At 38.9% G+C, this 22,281-nt stretch overlaps 1 protein-coding gene across 7 annotated transcripts in view; it reads left to right on the top strand.

Moving 5' to 3' along the window:
- The window catches only part of FOCAD (focadhesin), a 303,113-nt gene that overhangs the window by 49,988 nt on the left and 230,844 nt on the right, over positions 1 to 22,281 (top strand). For 5 of the 7 annotated variants that reach the window (XM_032392329.1, XM_032392330.1, XM_032392331.1 and 2 more), the window contains one exon: positions 5,530 to 5,634. In XM_032392329.1, the coding sequence (XP_032248220.1) occupies positions 5,530 to 5,634 (105 nt within the window). Of the gene's footprint in view, positions 1 to 5,529; positions 5,635 to 20,391; positions 20,940 to 22,281 lie in introns of those variants that run through there. The other 2 variants (XM_032392336.1, XM_032392334.1) reach the window with 1 other exon arrangement.

The following is a 22,281-nucleotide window of genomic DNA, read 5'->3' as shown; positions in this document are numbered from 1 at the left end:
GAGGGGGACAGGCAGACTCCCTGCAGAGCGAGGAGCCCAAGGTGGGGCTCAATCTCTCAACTCTGGGTTCATGACCTGAGCTGAAACCAAGAGTTGGATGCTTAACTGAGCCACCCATGCGCCTGAATGTATCATATTTTAAACATTTCTATATTGACAAACATGTTTTTCTTCTTCCATTTTTTAAGGTAACAAATACAGTGTAAGATCTTCTTTTGCCTATATAAGGGTATTTCTATATGATGGGTTCTTAGAAGTGGAATTTATGGGAGAAAGGGCATATACATTTAGAATTTTTTTATGGATTTAAACATTTATGGATATTGCCAATTTACTCTCCATAAAGACCGAACCAGTGGGGGCACCTGGCTGGCTCAGTTGGGAGAACATGAGACTCTTGATTTCAGGGTTGTGAGTTCAAGCCCCATGTTGGGTATAGAGATTACTTAAAAAAAAAAAAAAAAAAAAAGACTGAACCAGTGTATGCTCAACCTGAAAGTGCTTATTTCCCCATTCACTCATCAACACTGGATATTTTGAACCTTATTTTTCTGTGATTTGCATATCTATATTCCTTGCTCATCTTGCTATTATATGATTAGCCTTATTTTGTTGCTTTTCTTGTTTTTTGGATGTTAACGCTTTGTCTGTCGTATATGTTGTTAAGTATTTCATCTCAGATGGTCTCTTGTCTTAAGGTTTTTTCTCCTCTGAAAACCCTCCCCACTAACTTTGCTAAAACTATCTGGAATTTTAGTTATAGGTTGTCTTTTTCTCTTGTTCTTTTTCACACTCTCCCCTTCTGCTCTCCAAATCCTCTCTGAACAACTGCTTTAAACTTTGTAGTCACATTTGAAAAATGTTAAAGACTTGATGACAAATTCTTCTGGTATTCATTCTGACCAGTTCTTTGTAGTCCATCTCTTTCTATTTTGTCAATTCTTATGCTTTATCTTTTTCTTTCTTTCTTTTTTTAAATAACAGCCTCAGTGAGATAAAATTCTCATAGTAGAAAATCATCCTTTGAAAGTATATAACTCAGTGGTTTGGGATATCTTTACAAAATTATGCAGTTATCATGTATTATCTTTTTTTATTAACATATAATGTATTATCATGTATTTTTCTTTTAACTGGAGCACTTATTTAAGAAGAATTTCATAGTATTATGTCTGAAAGTATTTCTTTTGTCTTCATACATTACTCTTAGTTTTTTGAGGGGTAAGACTTATTAAGTTATATAAACCTTTCCATTTCCATTATATTTCCATATATATTTCTTCATTCAGTGTTGCAGATGAGAATTCTGATGCCAAATTAGAAATGATGTCAGTCTCATGGTCTTTATTTGTTATTATTATTTTTTAAATGGTCTTTATTTTATAAATTTTATTTTATAAAATCTGAGAGGTCATAGGATTTTCCTTTTATCTTTGGATTTGAGAAATGTCAGCAATTTTTTCACAAATCTTTCCTAGCACTTGGTAGCCTTTTTAATTTGAAGGCATAGATTCAATGAAGAATTTTTCTATCTTTGATTTTTGCTCCTCTAGTGGTTATATTTTCTTCTATTTCACCATTTTGATTTTCAGTACTAATCAAACTAGTATTTATTTATTTAAAAAAATTTTTAAAGATTTTATTTATTTGAGAGAGAGAGAGAGAGAGAAGAGTGAGAGGGTACAAGCAGGGGGAGCAGCAGGCAGAGGGAGAAGCAGGCTCCCCACTGAGCAGGGAGCCTAATGAGAGGCTCGATCCCAGGACCCTGGGATTGTGACCTGAGCTGAAGGCAGACGCTTAACTGACTGAGCCATCCAGGGGCCCCTAATCAAACAGTTATTGTATCCTCTTTCTGCAATCATACAGAATTCAGTAGAAATTTAGTTTTTTTAAGAGCCGATCTCAGATACAGAGTAACAATGGCTTAAAACAAGAAAAAGAGGGTTTTGCGAGGAGAGATGGAAAATACTAGGAGTTAGGGTAGTTTTGGGTTTGTAGGTAGTTTTATTTTTATTTTTTTATTATGTTAATCACCATACATTACATCATTAGTTTTTGATGCAGTGTTCCATGATTCATTATTTGTGTATAACACCCAGTGCTCCATTATGTAGGTAGTTTTAGACACATTCCAGTTTTAAGTATTTATGAACTCACATTTAAGCTTGTGTTTGCATAGCCTCATCTGTAAAGAGGGAAAAACATTACAATCTTTATGGTACAGTTACATGCATTAGATTATCACAATTTATTGAAAAAATAACCAGGTGTTTTACTGACATACTCTTATTTATTCTTTATCAACAACACAAGAGGTGGGCTTATCATGATTCTAGATTATATAGATGAGGATGTTGTGGCTTCTGTGTGTTAAGTGCCTTACCCAACATTCCCTAGCTAATTAGAATTAAAGCAGGGGTTTAAATAAAAATCTGAAACCAGGGGCACCTGAGTGGTTCAGTCTTTAGGCGTTTGCCTTCGGCTCAGGTCATGATCCCAGGGTCCTGGGATCGAGCCCTGCATTGGGCTCCCTGCTCGGCGGGAAGCCTGCTTCTCCCTCTCTCACTCCCCCTGCTTGTGTTCCCTCTCTTGCTGTGTCTCTCTCTGTCAAATAATAAAATCTTTAAAAAAAAAAAAAAATCTGAAACCATCCCTCTCAGCCCACTTGAAATATTTAAATAATCTAAATAATTATTCAATTGAATTCAACTGCTATTTGAATGGATTTGATTGATGCCATCATTTTTCAAAACTTAAAATCTATTCATGCTACACACTCACTTAAAATATAGTACACTTACTCATTCACACAGTAAGATCTGGATCCACAAATAAGGCCAAACAAGACCAAATTTAAAGGTTAGAAAACTGGAGTTCAGGGGCACCTGGCTGGCTAAGACGGTAGAGTATGCAGCTCTTGATCTTGGGGTAGTGAGTTCAAACCCCCCTTTAGGTGTAGAGATTACTAAAAGTAAATAAACTTTAAAAAAAAGAAAACTGGAGTTCATTTATTAGCCTCAGTAGTTCTGTGAATGAAATGCAAATATGATGTATGTGTTTTTCTCTGGGATTCTACTGCTTTTATAAAGTGGTAGGTGATCCAAATTGGTTAAAAATCGTAAGTCTGGATGGAGGTTCCTCAAAAAATTAAAAATAGAATTACCATATGACCAGTAATTCCATTACTGGGTATTTACCCAAAGAAAATGAAAACACTAATTAGAAAAGATCTATGCACTCCTGTGTTTCTTTTATGCACCCCTATGTTTATTGCAGCATTATTTACAATAGCCACGATATGGACGCAACTGAACTGTCCATCGATAGATGAATGGATAAAGAAGGTGTGGTATATACGTACAATGGAATATTATCCATAAAAATGATTGAAATTTTGCCATTTGCAACACCATGGATGGACCTAGAGGCTATATAATGCTAAGTGAAATAAGTCAGAGAAGGACAAATACCATATGATTTCACTCATATGTGGAATTTAAGAAACAAAACAAATGAACAAAGAAAAATAGAGATAAACAAAAAAACAGAATCTTAAATACAGAGAACAAACTGATGGTTGCCAGAGGAAAGGAGGTGGGGGCGATGGGTGAAATAGATAAAGGGGATTAAGAGTACATTTATCTTGATGAGCATGGAGAAGTGTATAGAATTGTTGAATCATTATATTGTACACCTGAAACTAATCATGTATGTTAATTATACTTCAATAAAAAAACCATAGGTCTGTTATCTGTCTTCTCTAAAACTCTAATCATATGAAAAGTAAATTATTAGGTAAGGAAAGGTGAGTCACAAATGTGAGCCACATATATACAAAATTTTCTCATAGCCACATTAAAAAGTTAAACAGGTGATGTTAATTTTAATTATATATATTATATGCCCCATGTATTGAAAATAACATTTCCATATACAGTCAATATAAAAAATTACATATAATATTTTATGTTCTTTATTGTGTCCTAAGTCTTTAAAATCCAGTGGGTACTTTACACTTCTAGCGCATCTCAGTTTGGATTCGCCACATTACATGTGCACATGACAGGTGCCGTGTGGCTGTTGGCTACTGTAGTGGACAGTGTGGGCAAACCTTATGTCAGTTGGAAAACTTTAAATGTTGTAGAAGAGTACACTAAAATAACACCTCACATAATTGCCCCAAATGATACCAATGAATTAAGTCCAAGTCTTGTCCTAGCCTAAAAATAAAGTGATTTGTAACTTACTATATTTTGGATAGTAAATGACAATACATGTTAAGCACTTAGGGGAGTACTTAGCTTACAATGGATGCTCCATAAATATTAACAACCATGATTTAAAACATAATTACTTTTTTTCCCATTTAACAAGCAATATTTTTTTATTTCTAAGATTTCTTTTTCATTCCCAGAGAGAACCTTATTTAAAAAGGGCAGGCTAGTTTGTGCCAACATAGATGAACCTGGAGGGCATTATGCTAAGTGAAATAACCCAGAGAAAGACAAATATGAGTGGTCACACTTATATGTGGAATAAAGAAAAAAAACAACAAACCAAACTCATAGAAACAAGGTAGAATGGTGGTTGCCAGCAGCTGGGTGGGAGAAATGGGGAGAGGTGGGTCAGAGGATACATCCAAACTTCCAGTTGGAAGATGAGCAAGTTCTGATGATCTAATGTATAGCATGGTGACTAGAGTTAACAATACTGTATTGTATACTTGAAATTCCTGTGAGTAGATCTTTAGCATTCTCACCAAAAGAAAAAAAAAGGTGAAATAAAGTATGTGAGTTGATGGATGTGTTAATTATAAAATGGTTGCCATAATTAAGTTAATGTATGCACATATCACATTGTATACTTTAAATATACTACAATTGTATTTGTCAATTTTACCTCAGTAAAGCAGGAAAAAAATTCCATGTCACAATTAAAAAAAAAAAATAACGAAAGAAAAAGGGCAGGGTCTTCTTTCCTTCCTTCCTTCCTTCCTTCCTTTTTTTTGATATATTATCCTCCTGCCTCTTCCAGAGAATAAAGAAAAAATTTAAGGTTTTATTCCCACTCCCGTTTATTTTATTGGGGGTTATTTGCTCTGAATGGTCCCCTGGCCCACTTTTTTGAGTGGCTAATCCATTTCATATGTCTGGTTATTATTCATGGTCTACTAATATTTATAAATGAAAGACTTAATTATTCAGTACGGGGTAACTGATGTGGTCACTGCCTGCAATTATGTGGGCTAATGTTTATTTTTTCCTCATTGATACCCCCCAGGCATGTGTAGAGAGGTGATAGGTTGGTGGTTTGATTCTTTGTCTGACTTCTCTTTTAAATATGTTGGATGAGAGCTGTCTACCTTTGGGCCTCTTGGCTGCCCTGTAGAATGAGGTGGGTGCACGTGGGTGGTTACTGTTCAGTGTGGGTGGCAAGGGTTCAATTATTTAAAAACGGTTGATTTAAGTACCTGATTAGATATTCACTTTATATCTATAGCATTTAACATGTTGTTATATTTCTTTACAGGAATACACATGGCTTGATAAAAGCCATTATGAAATTATTACAAATGCAAGCTCTTAAGGAAGGACAAGGTGGGGAGAAGAATATTCGGAATTTATATACTATTAGGTATGCCGTTTCTCCTTTAAAAAATTTTTGTGTGTGTGTGAATTGTTAACTAAGTTATGAACAGATACACTAATCGATTAAGAATTATTTAATTCAACAGTGATGTTGGGTCTTAGACCTCTCGGGAAGTTAGTATTTCAAAGACATAGAAGATGGAGATAGATTTGAAAACATGCTGATATCACCATTGTGGGTTTCACGGTTGCTTCCTTGGAATTGGAATCTGTTACCCAAAATTCTTTCTGCTCTGGGATATCTATAACCATCTTCCCAATACTATGAAAACTGAAAAGTTGATTGAGCAGATGTACTGAAAGCAGGAGGGGTTTAGGTAAGGTAGGAGGGTACTATAAAAAGTAATAGGCTATTTAAGGGTTAATGCTCAGGGCAAGGTTAGTAGGTAGGAGCCCTGATTTGCCTTTTCTTTGTCATCTATATAATGTAACATGGTAGAATTATGTTAAAAAAAAATACACATAGCAACAATTATAGTGAAATACATTGGATTTTATTGAGGAGTTTGGACAAGGGAAGGCATCGTACTTACTTGTAAAGTTGGCCCTAACATTGCCTTGAAGGTCCCAGGAAGCCATTTCTTAAGAGAGGGGCTCCTACTTCGTGAGCAGAGCGTCCCAGAAGATGCCATGTAACTAGTGTATGTTGTAGAGTCCTGGGATCGAGTCCCGCATTGGGCTCCCTGCTCAGTGGGGAGTCTGCTTCTCCCTCTGCCGCTCCCCCTGCTTGTGTGCTCTCGCTGTGTCTCTCTCTCACTCTCTCTTTCAAATAAATAAATAAAATCTTTATTCATTTATTTGAGAGAGAGACAGAGAGAGAGTGGGAGGGGCAGAGGGAGAGGGAGAAGCAGAGTCCCCCATAAGCAGGAAGCCCAGTGTGGGGCTTGATCCCAGGACGCTGGGATCATGACCTGAGCTGAAGGCAGACGCTTAACTGACAGAGCCACCCAGGTGCCCCTATTTATGATCTTTTTTATTGAGAGTTTAAGCCAATTTTTTAACAAGGGCAGATTTTCATTTTATGTATTTTTTTTCTTAATGTGGTTTTTTGAATATTTTCAAACATACAGAAAATTTGGAAGAATGTAGGATAATGAATTAGTTAATTCATTGTTAACTTATTAATTCATAAGTTAATTTATTTTTAAATTTGAGAAGCAAAAGGAAAATTATTTTTTGAAAATACCCTGGAAACCTGGGGTGTGTAAACTCTTCCAAAATGATAAATATGCTTTTATTTCTTTTTTTTTTCTTACATACTGTGGTGCTCTATGACCTAACAGGGTTTTCATTTCAGGTTTCTCTTTTATCCATTACCTTAACCAGAATTGAACCTAAGAAGAAGATGAGTAGATCTTAGTATTTCTAGATGAGTCATATAAATATCTGTGTTTTTTTTTTTTTTAAAGAATTTCAAACTCTTGGGCCAGAATTCCAGGATAGAAGATAATTCCAGGGGCGCCTGGGTGGCTAAGTCGGTTAAGTGTCTGACTCTTCGTTTCAGCTCAGGTCATGATCTCAGAGTCCTGAGATCGAGCTCCACGTGGAACTCAGCTCAGTATGGAGTTTGCTTAAGATTCTGTCCCCAAACTCTTCCCCTCCCCTTGCTTTTGTTCACTCTTTCTTTCTAAAAATAGATAAATAAAATCTTAAAGAAGAGAGAAAATAATGCCATTTTATTATTGTTCAGTGGGAGTTATTTATTTTAAAATAGGAAAGCCATTAAAGTTTAAAATTTTTATATAAGTTTTATCGAGATATAATTCACATACCACAGGATCGACCCATTTAAAGTATACAACTCAGTGTTTGGTTTTTGTTTTTGTTTTTTTTTGGTATATTCACAGAATTACACAGCCATTGCCATTATTAATTTTAGGACATTTTCACATCTCCCCGAATTCCTCACTCATTAGCAGTCACTCCATATTTCCGTCCTCCCAGTGGGCTATTTTTAATTCAATGGTTCGCAACACTGGCTGCTTATTAGAACCACCTGGGTGTGCTTAAAAACAAGCATAGGAACAATCAAATAACCCAGATCAACTGCATCAGAATCTCTGCTGTAAGGCCTCGGCATTTGTATTTCTTAAAAGATCCCAAGTGATTCTGATACAAGATGGAATGTCAGCTGCCCTAATGTGCATACGAATTGCCTGGGACCTTGTTGAACACAAGATTCTCTTTCTTCAGGCTGAGGGTGGGCTCAGGATTCTCGAGTAACAAGCTCCCAGGTGATGCTGACCCTTCTCTCCCCCACACTATGGGTAGTGGAGCTCTGCCTCGCCGTCAGCGGTACCTGGGAGCCTCTTGGAGAGTGGGGTCTCCTACTCCATCTCACACTACCTGTATTGGCACCCGCATTCCAGTTAGATTTTGCAGGTAATCCGTAGGCACCTTAATGTTTTAAGAAGCTCTGGTTTAGATGATGGTAAAAGGAAATTTCCTGCCAACAGAAGGGTTAGAGTTACTCTCCCTTTCCCACCGATTGTCCTTACCATGTGTGAGTGCCGGACCTTCAGTCGTCTGTCACACTTCACCTGTTTTCCTGCTTTATAATTCATTTTCTCCACTGGTTGGTTCTTCAAAAGACAGTGGGTGCAAGGTGTGGATAGGGAACCCAGCTTGAGGAGCTGAAAGCATACTGGATACATAAGTCACGTCTTTAGAGCGGCGGCACATCGAGAGGTCCAGAATCAATCACCTGAGTTGGCATAATCCAGTAATGTTTATGGAGAGCCCTTATGTGAATGGCTGTGTGGCACTAAATCAGGAGAGTGTAATCGAGTGTATAAGAGCCTTCAGTTCCTCCAGGGGGACTGTGGAGGGCGGGAACGCAGGAGAGGTGAACCTGAAGAGCAGACACCCCTCAAGAGAGCTATGATTACCTGAGTCAAGCATAAAATTGCCCTGCTGTTTTAGAGCTTTCTATGCCACATGTTGGTTAGCAGTATCCTCCAGCTTTGGAGAGGCGACTGATGAGCTGCGTACGAAAGCACAAAAGGGTTGTGAGAAATACAGAACTCCACTGAGAGGTGTTCCCTGGTTATGCTGGCAAATTAATTTCAGATGGAAGTTGTAGGACAGATAATTGGAAGCTTTCTGCGAATGAAACTCATCTGTGTGTGTGGTTTTTTTAAAGATTTTATTTATTTATTTGACAGACAGAGACGCAGCGAGAGAGGGAACACAAGCAGGGGGAATGGGAGAGGGAGAAGCAGGCTTCCCTCCGAGCAGGGAGCCTGATGCGGGGCTCGATCCCAGGACCCTGAGATCACGACCTGAGCCGAAGCAGACGCCCAACGACTGAGCCCCCCAGGCACCCCTCACCTGTGTTTTTTACGGTATTGAGGACTCAGCTAGCGTACAGTTTTGGAGTTTGCGCATTTTTCACTTCTTCTTGTCCTAATAGCCGATTAATTTGAATTCTAGTACAACGGAATACGTGGTTGTTTTAAATAGGTTGGTGCTGAATTTGCTTACGCCAGTATGGAAGTGAAGGGAGGGGGCTGTGAGGACCGGAAATGTGAGCCAGTGGCTTCCCCTGGTTCCTGTGAATTTCAGGGAAGGCGCTCTAGAGAGGGTATTCTCTTTGTTGAACCTAGAGCTCAGTGGTTCTCAGACTTCCTATGCCAAAGAAGTGCCTGGGGAGCTTGTTAACAGTGCAGCGTTTCAAGCCCTTGCTGGAGATTCTTACGCAGTTGGTTTTGCACGAGACTTAGGAATCAGTGTGTTTACCCAGCTGCTCAGTGATCTGGATATAGGTCATTTGTGGTTCACAATTGAGAAATATTGCTTGAGGCCATGGGAGCTTAAAGGTACCACATAGAAGCAGCAAGGAGCCCCTTGGGGATACACCAGGGGGGATATTGAGATGCTTAATCCTGTCTCCTGGCCTCTGCTCCCTGTTGGGGGGCAAAAAGCCTGTTTCCTCCTAAGCGCCAAGGCACCGAGTTCATCAAACCACGTCTACCATGGACAATAGAGAGGCCAAGATCAGAACCAAAGAGCATTTCTGAAGGAAAAGCAGACTAGTGAGGGCAAGCCAAGTACAAATGCAAGAGAGCATGTAAGAGATTTAAACCTCATTGCTCTATTCTTCTGTGGCCCCAGCAAGTGAGTGTTCTTCATGGTCAGATGGTAGATGCTTGTTTGGAGCAGGAGGGGAAGAGAGCCCTCAGCAACTCTCTTAAAAAAGCAACACTGGTTTTCAGTGTTTACCGTGCAGCAGGAGCTCACGCTCCGAGTTTTTGTTATGTATGTGTGGAACATGACCGGAAACCTGCATTTTAACAAAATTTAGATGCATAGGTAGTCTACTGACCTTGCTTTGAGATATAGTAGACTAGAGTGTGTATGGCTAATGAAGTTCATTTTGCTTACCTGGACCCTTCTTTAGTTTTGTGACTTAAGATTAAATGGGGATGTTTAAATGTGGTTTCAACTCTGATGATTTTTAGGATAGGGTTAGCTGGAAGAACACCACAGCACGTTTATACTTAGCATATGTTATGTGTGAAACTCTAGGTGCATGAATCTCGACTCTGGTTGCACAATAAAGCCTTTGAGGAGCTTTTATTTTATTATTATTATTTTTTAAAGATTTTATTTATTTGAGAGAGTACAAGGGGGTTTGAAGGAGAAGCAGACTCCCCACTGATCAGGAAGCCCCACAGGGGGCTTGATCCCAGGACCCTGGGATCATGACCTGAGCTGAAGGCAGACGCGTAACGACTGAGCCACCCAGGTGCCTTGAGGGGCTTTTAAATGTACAGGTGCCTGGGCTTTCCCTAGAAGGACTGGAGGGTGTGCCTCAGGCATTGGTTTTTCAAAGCTTCCTAGATGGTTTCCAATCTGCTGGTAGCGGGGAGAACTGCTGGCCAGTTGTTGAAACGAGGCAATAGGGGTTCATTGTTGCGAGACCTTCAGATCTTTCAGTATTAATAACATTTTATATGAAATCTCCCGACCACCGAATGCTGGAAGACAATTCAGATTTTTAAAAATACAGGGTAGGCAGACAAAACACATCTGATCCAAGGGCAACAGCTTTGTGACCCCTGTTTTAGGCATTTAACAGTTTTCAAAATCTTAGAAGCTCTTTTCTACCTGTGAGCAGTTTTTATAATAATTGCCTTTTGTAAAAGTTTATTTATTTTTTGTAATCTCTATACACCCAATGTGGGTCTTGAACTCATGACCCCAAGATCAAGCGCGCTCTATCGACTGAGCCAACCAGGTACCCCTCCCCCCCCCATCCTGCCTTTTAAAAACTGCTACTAATGTATCCTTTAGTTTAGGCTTATCTTTCTTCTCCCCCTTTTGTTTGGTCCGGATTTTTTTTTTTTTTTTAAGATTTTATTTTTTGACAGACTGTGAGAGAGGGAACACAAGCAGGGGGAGTGGGAGAGGGAGAAGCAGGCTTCCCGCGTAGCAGGGAGCCCAATGCGGGGCTCGATCCCAGAACCCTGGGATCATGACCTGAGCCGAAGGCAGACGCTTAACAACTGAGCCACCCAGGCGCCCATGGTCCGGATTTTCTGTTGGTTACCTTGAACTCCATTTTTCTGTAACACACTTATATTTAAGTTACTTAAACATTCTTGAATATTGACCATAGAGGAAGTGCAGCAGAGAACGATCTGCGGTGTGTATTTCAATTGTGAGGAAGAATAACTAAGTTTTTACGATTCATAAATTATTGAGGCTCATTTTCTTAGTTGCTTTGTAATATGCCATCCCCCCCCCGGAAATTTTATCATGTGCTCTGCCTTTCGTTTTTCCTCTGCATATTCATATTATGGCAATCTTTTCAAGATCTCTCTTCCTTTTGCTGAAGTGAGGAAGTAGCTGTGAATTCATGAGCGGTGACTGCTTGTTCCAGAATTCATGCACCATTCTGATGTGCCAGACAGTGGCTGACATGCACACATAGCAAATGTTAAGAATCTCGTTTGTGGAAAGGTTTGGTCTGATCCACATCAAGCTGTACTTTCTGAAATTAGGGAATATTAAATGCTTTTGGCAGATGGTGTGCTCTGAATGGGTGATGGGGCCAAGGGTAACGGAGGGTTATACCCTGAGCGGATTAGTTATGCACCCTCTATGTGTATTCGTTCATCTCTTTGGACAGTGTTAGGTAGTTTATTTAGATAGTTGATTTTTTTTTTAAAGATTTTATTTATTCATTTGACAGAGAGAGCACAAGCAGGGGGAGCAGCAGAGGGAGAAGGAGAAGCAGGCCTCCCCGCCAAGCAGGGAGCTGGATGTGGGGCTCGATCCCAGGACCCCGGGATCATGACCCAAGCCGAAGGCAGACGGCCACCTGACTTAACCACCCAGGCGTCCTAGAGACTTAATGTTAAGAACGTAAAGATGTGTGTCCTGAAGGCTGAAGTACTTTGTAATTCATACTGATCTTTTTCACTTTGTTCTTAAGGCAAACATGTTCATCCCTTAGTTCTATCACATAGAAAAACAAGAGAGTCCCAAGAGAAGGACTGACACGCAGTGCACTGAGACCAGTTTGTGGCTGTGGACATCAAAACGTAGCCCCAGTTTTAATTTTGATAACTAGCTTTTCCTCAGCATTAAACTCCTTCTGCATTTTCTCTTCTGCCCATTTTGAAGAATGAGATGGAGTCAACCATGGGAAGAGCACAGGAAGGGTGTGGAGATTGAGGTGGAAACAGGTGCCTCCGTGCTGGAGTAAGAGCGAGCTGGTGCATAGGAGCAAGGCACAGGAGGCCCAGTGGCTGGAGCTCAGTTTCAGGGAGGGGGAGGCTGGGATGGAGGCCCAGGAGAGGGAGCATGGCCCAGAATACACAAGGCCATGGCAAAGACTTTGGGTTTTAGTTAAAGAGTAGTGGGGAGTTTTGAAGGTCTGTCTTTTTAACTTATTATTTGGAAATAATTTCAAGGTTCCAGAAAGATTGTGCAAATAGTACAAAAGACCTCCCGTATATCATTTACCTTGATTCATGAGTTTAATACTTTGCCACATTTGCTTTATCATTCTGTCTATTCAGTATAATTCTTAAAAAACATTTGTGAGTAGATTATATGTATTCAATAGTGTGTATTTTCTAAGAACAAGGGTATTATATAATCAGAGAACAGTTATCATACTGAGAAAATTTAACATCGATATAGCAATCTATAGTCCATATTCCAGTTTTGTCATAGCATCCTTTTATACCTTTTTCCTTTTTATTTTTAGTGTGTAGGATCTAATTTAGGATCACATGTTACCTTTAGTTGTCCTATCTTTTTAGTCTTTTAAAGTCTGGAACAGTCTCTCTTCCTTTCGTTGTCTTTCATGACATTGACATTTTGGAAATCTATAGAAGTGATGCCGTGTCCTTCTCAGGATCTCACACCTGGAGGCCCTGATGTCCATCTCATCCCTTACTGGTGGTTTTAAATTAAAAAAATTTTTTTTTAAGTAAACTCTACCCCCATCGTGGGGCTCAAACTCATGGCCCCAGGATCAAGAGTCACATGCTGTACTGACTGAGCTAGCCAGGTACCCCTCAGTAGTGACTTTAATTTTGGTTACCCAGTCAGAGGTGATGTCTGGTTTCTCCACTGTAGAGTTAATCATTTTTCTCTTGTAACTAATAAGCAATCTGTGGAAAAGACTCTTGGAACCATGCAAATATCCTGCTCCTCATTACATCCCCAACCTCCCAACTAATTTTCACTGTGATGATTTAAAAATGGTGATTTCCCTAGCCTACCACTCCTTTCAGATTTGCTGGTGGCACTGGAGAAGTGGAAATGGTAAGAATCCCTGGAAATGCACTTAATCTATAGATTCTGATTTAGAAAACTTGGGTGTCAGCCAGTGTGGGTACCTAGAATCTATATATTTTTAAAAAACGTCTCAAGGGATTCTGATGTGGAAACAGGTTTGAGAATCACTGGATGAATGGCTAAAATAACCAGACAACATCATGGTATTTCATAGTGATTAGAAAAACATATAACTCTCTTGCCTCCCACATCTGCATCCTTAAGAATGGGCGTAATCGTGGTGCCTGGGTGGCTTAGTCGGTTAAGCGTCTGCCTTTGGCTCAGGTCATGATCCCAGGGTCCTGGGATCGAGTCCCGCATCCGGCTCCCTGCTCGGTGGGGAGTCTGTTTCTCCCTCTCCCTCTGCTGCTCCCCCTGCTTGTGCGCTCTCTCTCTCTCTCTCTCTCTCTCCCAAATAAATAAATCTTAAAAAGAAATGCGCATGATCAACCAGGTGTACTGGGGTAATAAATGAGATTCTGATTGAACTTACTTCCTTTGTAAGGGAAATTCAAGTTATTTTGATTCTGTTGGTGGTGTACTTCACATGATACACATGATTTTTTCTAAAATCAAGAAGAGGTTAACTAAATTTAAGATTGTATGTGGCTGAATTAAATTTGAAAATTTTTTTTATCTTTGTATTGTTTAAGTAATCTCTACACCCTACGTGGGGTTCGAACCCATGACCCCAAGATCAAGCATCACATGCTCCACTAACTGAGGCAGCCAGGCACCCCTGAGATATTTTTTGGAGATATAATTTATATACCATAAAATTCAACTTTTTAAACCATACAATTCAGTATTATATCCATAAAGTTGTCTAACCATGATCACTATCTAATTCTAGCACATTTTCATCACCCCTAAAAGAAGCCTCATTAACAGTCATTCCCTAGTATATCTTACCCCCAAGCCCTGGAAAACACTTTTTTGTTTCTGTGGATTTGCCTCTTCTGGACATTGTATATAAATGGAATCCCTACAATACATGGCCTTTTATGCCTTTCTTTTTCCACCTAGCATAATGTTTTCAAGGTTCATCTATATTGTATGGCTGAATAATATTCCATTGCATGGATAATACCACATTTTATTTATTCTGTAATCTTTTTGTATGCTTACCAAGTCCAGTCAACTTTTAGTGTTTTGCCTTTTACATTTATTTTTTGGAGGTATTCTTTGTAAGTTATGGAAATAAACTCTTTAGTCTTTAATTAAGAGTAGTTAATGTTTTTTTTTTTTAAAGATTTTATTTATTTATTTGACAGAGAGAGACACAGCGAGAGAGGGAACACAAGCAGGGGGAGTGGGAGAGGGAGAAGCAGGCTTCCCGCGGAGCAGGGAGCCTGATGTGGGGCTCGATCCCAGAACCTTGGGATCATGACCTGAGCTGAAGGCAGACACTAAACGACTGAGCCACCCAGGGGCCCTAAGAGTAATTAATGTTATATGCAAGTGATGAATCACTAAATTCTACTCCTGAAATGAATATTACACTATATGTTAACTAGAATTTAAGTAAAAACTTGAAACAAAAAAAATTAAAAGAGTAACTATTGTTTTTCATTTCTATGCAGATTTCCATATTACATTGCTTTTCTTAATGAGGTTGCTTGGAATCCTGTAATTCTTTAAAAACTTGACCGTCTAGCTTTTTTTTTTGTGGGGGAGGATCAAAGTGAGCATTTTGCTTTTGGGGGAGCTAATTATTTCAGTAATTGAATATATTATCTAGAGGGATCGCCTGAGATGTAGATGTTTGGTTTTATTTAGCATAAAATAAGCATGACCCCATTATTAAAACATCTGTACTACACAGTCAAGGTGCCATAAGGAATTGGAACCAGTAGAATACATTAAGATACTTAATTTTGCTGAAGTTAGAAAAACTTCAATACTTGGGTACCTACCATTTTGGGGCACATAGTATGTAACCTTTTTTTGAGGGGGGAGATTGTGCTTACTTTGTAGTTTTTTTTGAAAGCCAGAGTTTGACGAGCCTGAATTGCAGTAATCACCTTACCTATACTTAAATTCACTGGTATTTACTGTTTTTTTTGTGGGGGGGGGTGTGAGCAAGAGCCTTCTTTGAGAATCTCATAAAAGTTTTGGTCCTTCCTTAGAAAATGTACACACACACACACACACGTCCTTAAAATTTTGTGTATCATTTTGGAGGGCTTGTGAATTCTTGCTTTAATGGATAAAGGGACATCTTTATAGAAAATTCATGAAAACGAATACGAGTAAGAAGGGATTATCAGCGTCAGCTCTGACTAGGACAAAGCCCAGCAGAATTAATGATAAGAAAAGCGAGGGTAGTAACAGGGGAAGCATACCCATTACTTTCCAAGGGCCATCTGGCTCTTTGCAGTTTGATGCTTTCTGTTGAACTGCATGTTTTGCTTCTGTTTTCATTTCCTCTTTTCTCTCCTCTTTCCCACCCAGGGAAGTCTTTGTTCACAGTTTATGGTTCTAATCACCTGGAGTTTACACTTGGGATTTATAATCAGACCTAAAGAATAAGCTACACATATTGTACGGTCTTCCAGTTAAGCGATTGCCCCTAGAAAGTGCTTTTAAGTTCTTCTAAAGGTGGATGTTTAATTTTAAAAAATTGCTATGGTAATTTGATGATCCGTGTCTTTAAGGGTATAAAATGTCATTTTGGCCTTATTAGCCAATTTATCTTGTCTCTAGTTTTTAAATTTAATTCAATTTTATTTTTATACAAATATATATATTGCAATCATGGCAGGTTACTTAAGAATAGAAGTTTTGGAACCCTAAGTATTTGTTTCCCCACAGCCATTACCTTCTACCGAGAATAGTTTCAGACTTCTAACGTTGGCACACACCTTTGCGTTAAAACCCTGCCTCTCAAAATAGGATTCCTGCAAAAGGTTCAGTATAAGGGCAGAATCAATTGTAATATGAACTATGTTTTCAAAGAAATCTTGCACTTTCCCTATCTGCCTTATGGACCCAAAGGAAATAGTCAAATTCATCAAAATTTGTCAGAATGTCCAAATTAAAATACTTTTTGCTCCAAAAGTCTTCTTCAGCTTATGTGGAAAGGAACAATACATGTGCCTTAAAAACGCAACAGTATAATTCATAATTATTGTGTAGTTTTTCTTTTTTATAGTAATATTCATTGTGGAATCTTAAGTTTTTGTTATGTATTTTTTTTAATCTTAAAATCTGCAGAGCGTTGTTTTTTTTTTTTTTTTTTTTTAATCCCTTTTTGGCTTCTAACCAGCACTTTCAAATCAAAATTCAGAGCAGGTAGAGAAATGCTTTTAAAATGCATATTTGATGTAGTAAGTGCTATGTTATGCTTCTGAAAGTGCCTGGGTCACAGCTGCATACATGAAAATGCATGGTGACTGTAGGCATTGTTTCCTCACACAGAAAACGCAGTCTGTGTCTATCGCTGAATTTATGATGTAAATCAAATCCTAGCTTTCCTGTATTCAGAGATGGAGCAGAAAGGTTGAGGTGACCTAAAGGTTACAAATAACTTTGGCTTTTTGATTTGCCTACTGCAAGCCTCATTTTTTTTTTTTTTTTTTTTTTAACTCTTTTCTATTAAGATTGATGTATTTAGATTTGGAAAGGTGAATCTAGTTCCATACCTTATTCTGTCATTGCCTCGTGCTAGTCTCACGGAACCGTGCATTTATCATTCATTCCTGCCCCACTCCATCCTGTTAGGATGCGTGTACTGCACTGTGTTGTTGACAATATTATTAAAGGGTGGGGAGGACTCCAGTGTTAGGGACCAACTCTGCATGCTTCCTCTGTGCTTTTTATCCCTCAGCAATGTGGACCTTGAAACCATGTACTAGAGGCACTGGGATAAGTTGGTTTTTCACGATCCAGTGAAAGAGTTTTAAAAGGTGCTTTGGGGAGAGTGTGCGTGTGTGAGTTACATTTATTGGAGCTTTGCCTCAGCACTGAAAGGGAAACCTAACAAGAGTAAGACAGATCCAGCTCTCAGGCAACCTCTGCTCTGGTTTAAGATACAAACCTACCTGCCTGATAATCAGAATGGTACCCCATGGATGGAGTATTCCGTGTGCTAGGTACAGTGTAAATGCTCTACTGAAAATGGCAGTTAAGACATTTATAAATCATGAAATGGGAAGGTGCCAAAGAATGGAGGACAAATTGGTTCCTCTATGGCAGAAACAAAAACCACACAGTGAGGGAGAGATAAGAGACACTAGAGGCCAATGAAGGGTGACCGAGACACAAGAGGCCAGTGAAGGGTGACCACGTCTCCTGGTTTATATTGATTTTAATCTTTAGAAACAGTACTCTTCCCTTTTAAGAGGAGAGCAGAATCTATTGGATGTCTTAGGAGTTGGGAAATTCTGACTTGAAAATTAGTGCTCATTCTGGGCACCGTACTTCTCTCTGAAATAAATATGCTATGGTTTATCTCTTTGAGATTAGAAATAGGAGATTCCTGAGGCACCTGGGATCAGTCAGTTAAGCGACTGCCTTCAGCTCAGGTCATGATCCCAGGGTCCCGGGATCGAGTCCCTCATCGGGCTCCCTGCTCAGCGGGGAGTCTGCTTCTCCCTCCCCTTCTGTGGCTCTCTCTCTCTTGCGCTGTCTCACTCTCTCTCAAGCAAATAAATAAAATCTTAAAAAAAAGATAAAAATAGGAGACTCCTTTGTGAGGCTTAGATTTTATTAAACATTAGCCTTAGAGCCACGTAAGCTTGGCATAGAATTATTAACAGTTGAGAGCCTTCTGTACTGCTTTCTGCCTTTCCAGGGTTTGGTCCTACATTTAGTCCGGAGCAGTACGAAGGTTAGGCCTTTAATGGATGGCTTGCGTTGTCTATCTTTAGCACTGGGAGCTACTTAGTCTGATGTCCTCATTTTATAGACGAAGAAACTTTGCCCAAGAGAGGTTAATTCTCTTGCCTGAGATCACACGGTTCGTTGCAGAGCCAGAATGTAAATCTGGAACTCTTGACCTTTTTAGTTCATTTTAGTTCATTGCTTTCCCTTCACTATTTTCCCTCTCCTCTCTGCTTGCAGTTTTTTTCCGAGGTAGGAAACAGTAAGTGATTCCAACGAAGCTAGGTAGGCACTGCTTGTATGAATAATAATGATGACAGCATCCCATGGTTGTATTTGTTCCTCAAAACTTGCATAGCTTATTGTCTGCCACTATTAATTTTACAAGTGATCAGGTTAATTGTATGGTCAACCCATCTACCATTTTGAATAAGGTGTTATAGTCAACTTTGTATATCTTGAGTAATGGGTTTGGGGATAAGTGAAATTTTAAGGCATAACTAAGGTTTTGCTTGGTGTTCTTTTGTACCACATTCTTTTTTTGATCAACAGTGCTTCTAATGAAGAACAGAGGGGACTTGTTTAAACTGTGGATCCTTCCATTTACCTTGACCTTTCTCAGTTGGATGTACTTGAACGAAGTGGAATGGCTAACGAGTAGTGAATGAGGGGAAGAAGGAAAAGAGAAATCTTGAATAATCCATAAATTTAATAGCCCCTGAATGCATGAAGAATGAATTATACTTAGCCTTATGACATCTTAAATGTTCCAATGGTAATATTTTAAATAGAAAAATGACCATTTTCTATCATATCCAAATTAGTAGGTATATTATTGAATACTGTTTATTTTGGAACATGATTCTGTATTTTGCAAAGGAATAATTTTCCATGAGTTTTCCATTTAAAATTCTGGAGTTTCTGCTGTATTGTGTTACTCTTGCGCACCTAATGTTAATATTTGATGACTATATTTCTTACAGACATTTGAGTATGATCGATTGCTTTTGGTTCAGTGTAAGGAAGGGTAGAGGTGGAATCATAGTCTTTTTTTTTTTAATAGCTCTGGAATGGTACCATGGTTTAATCAGTTTTGTGCCTCTCATAAGTGCTTGTCATTTTACAGTAACGCAAAGGTTCTTAACCAGGGGCAGTTTTGCCCCCCAGGGGACACTTGGTAATGTCTGGAGACATTTTTGATTGTCATAACTATATTGAATGCTATTAACATCTTGTGGGTAGAGGCCAGGAATGCTGCTGAATATCCTTCAGTGCATTGGACGACCCCCAAAAGAATTCTCTGACCCCAAATAGCAGTAGTGCAAAGATTGAGAAAACTTCATGCATGGCATTTGCACCATAAAGTATATTGAATTAGAAAATGCATTCATTCTAGTAAGCATAAAGCTTTCTAGATTTGTATTCACACACCAATTTGATGATTCACAAGGGAGAATTTAGCTCTTCATTATGCTCAAAGTATTAAAACAAAATTTTGGCAATTATAATTGATTTTAGGTTAGTTGTATTCAGTTGAAATAGTATAATATTATAATCAAATGTTAATCACTAGTAAGATTCAATGTTCTTATTTTGGACTTCTCTTCTGCCTCAAGAGAGGTTCTTGGAGTCAATATTGTATATTATTCTCTGCAATATTTGCACTTGGATCAGATGTAATCAATTCTTTGGAAAAGTTAATTATCCAGATGTCTAAATCAGTAATTAATCTGGATAATCCCTATTCTCCTATATTCTACTTCGTCTCATCTTTAGTGTTTAAATCTGAGATACTAAATAGACTTTGCTAAATCCAATGGCTAGCAAAACAGGCCTTCAGCTTCACGCAACAAAGCTAGAGTGGTTCCCACAATCCCAGTGTAGTAGAAGCTAAGTTACATTGGCCATATGTGCAGCATTCCTGATCCTACTTTATTTTATTTATTTATTTTTTAAGATTTTATTTATTTATTTGACAGAGAGAGAGAGAGAGCACAAGTAGGCAGAGTGGCAGGCAGAGGGAGAGGGAGAAGCAGGCTCTCCACCAAGCAGGGAGCTGGACGTGGGGCTTGTTCCCAGGACCCTGGGATCACAACCTGAGCTGAAGGCAGCCGCTTAACCGACTGAGCCACCCAGGCGCCCTCTGATCCTACTTTAAAATTACTACCTCTTATTTCTGTTGACCCAATTTAATTTGGACAAAAATTTTAAACAGTAGATAGAAAAAAAAAAACCCACCCAAACAATAAATAGATACTTGATTTTTTTGTGGGGGGTGAGGATTGAGATGGGGGAAGGAATAACTTATAAGGGAAGAGTATTGAAAAGCACTTAAGTGCTTTATGATCACACACAATGTGTGATAATACATAATGACGTGATAACTTGTTGGATTTTCTTCTTAAATAGTCATAAATGCCACCATTGGGTAGAGGATTAATGGATGGTCCTATGTGATGCTCCTCATTTCAATATGGTGCTTGGCAGGAGCCAAACCCATACCTAAAATGATTGCAGGTGCTGTTCTTTCCTTTTTATTCATGTCTACTGGAACATGACCTACTGAACTCTCAACCTTAGAAGTTTGGCTGATGTGACATTCCTGGGAGACTGTCAGGATCTGGAACATTTGTTTGTTAACATCTATGGCAGCTAGAGCAGAAGCAATTCTAGGTAGGTTTAAGTGCCAGTGAGTTTGGAATTTGGAAATAGGATTTTTGAGTGTTGGCAGAAAGCGTTGGAGCGATCCCTTAGCAATGGCAGTCATCTGATCAGTCAGAAATAGCCTGTGCTGTGACAAACGGGAGGCTGCCAGGAAGTGACGCTAGTGCGTGATAGATTAGGTGAGGCTGAGGAGCACGTCAGGAGATGGCGTTCTAATATGAGGGAACTGTGGAGTCATGTCAGAGCCGTGCCTCACTGCAGAGTTTCCATGTGACGGACCTGCCATACTTTGCTGTTTAAGAGGAGCGAGACATCCGAAAACTTGCTGAATCTTCACCTCTCTCTTCTGGGGCTTTTTTCCTTGTGGTGGTTCTCAACCCTGGCAACACGTTAGAATTGCTGGAAGTTTTTAAAAATGACTAATGCCTGTGTCCCACTCCTAGCAACCCCAATGTAATTGAGGCCTGGGTATCATTTGTTGTTTTTGTTTTTTTTGGGCGGGGGTATCGGTATTTTTAAAAGAGCTCCACAGATGAATCAAACATGCAACCAGGATTGAGAACCACTGCTTTATAGCAGGGCCTCAGAATTGTCTGGAGGGCTATTTATTAGGTCTGGGCTGGGGCCTGCGAATCCATTTGCATTTCTAACAAGTTCCCAGGTGATGTTGATACTGACCTTAAGGAGATCACATTTTGAGAATCACCAAGAAGGCAGTCTTAAAAAAAAAAAAAAGTCATTTGGGTTTAATTGATGGCTTGATTTTTTTTTTTTTTAAACATTGCTAGAGATACATTGTAGGGTTAAAATTTGAGATTAAAGAGTATTATATATATGATTCCTTTTATGTAAAAAAGGAAAGGTTGATTTTTTTTTACAATTGTTTTATTAATTTTTTTGGAAGAAAAAGCCATATCAATAATAACTAAAAGTTTTGTATAGTACATCATAGTTCAAAAAGCTAATGAATTTACTATTTTTTTATTTTAAAATGTTTTATTTATTTATTCATGAGAGTCAGAGAGAGAGAGAGGCGCAGAGGGAGAAGCAGGCTCCCCGCCTAGCAGGGAGCCCGATGTGGGACTCGATCCTACAACCCTAGGATCATGACCTGAGCCGAAGGCAGACGCTTAACCATCTGAGCCACCCAGGCGCCCCTGAATTTACTATTTCCAATAGGCTTTTTGAACTATTTAAAATAACCTGTGTTTGTGTTTTTTTTTTTTTTCTTAAACCTCATTATTGGAGAATCCTGCAGATTTCAGATCTTATGTTTTGTAGTCTCTTTAGGTATATTAATGGATGTAGCCCAAATAAAAATTCTCATTCTTGTTCAATAGAAATTTTAAGA

The sequence above is a fragment of the Phoca vitulina genome, unplaced genomic scaffold (genome assembly GCF_004348235.1).
Source record: "Phoca vitulina isolate PV1807 unplaced genomic scaffold, GSC_HSeal_1.0 scaffold67, whole genome shotgun sequence".
Lineage (NCBI taxonomy): Eukaryota > Metazoa > Chordata > Mammalia > Carnivora > Phocidae > Phoca > Phoca vitulina.
The sequence above is the reverse complement of the archived record's forward strand: the minus strand, read 5'-3'. Positions and strand labels throughout refer to the sequence as shown.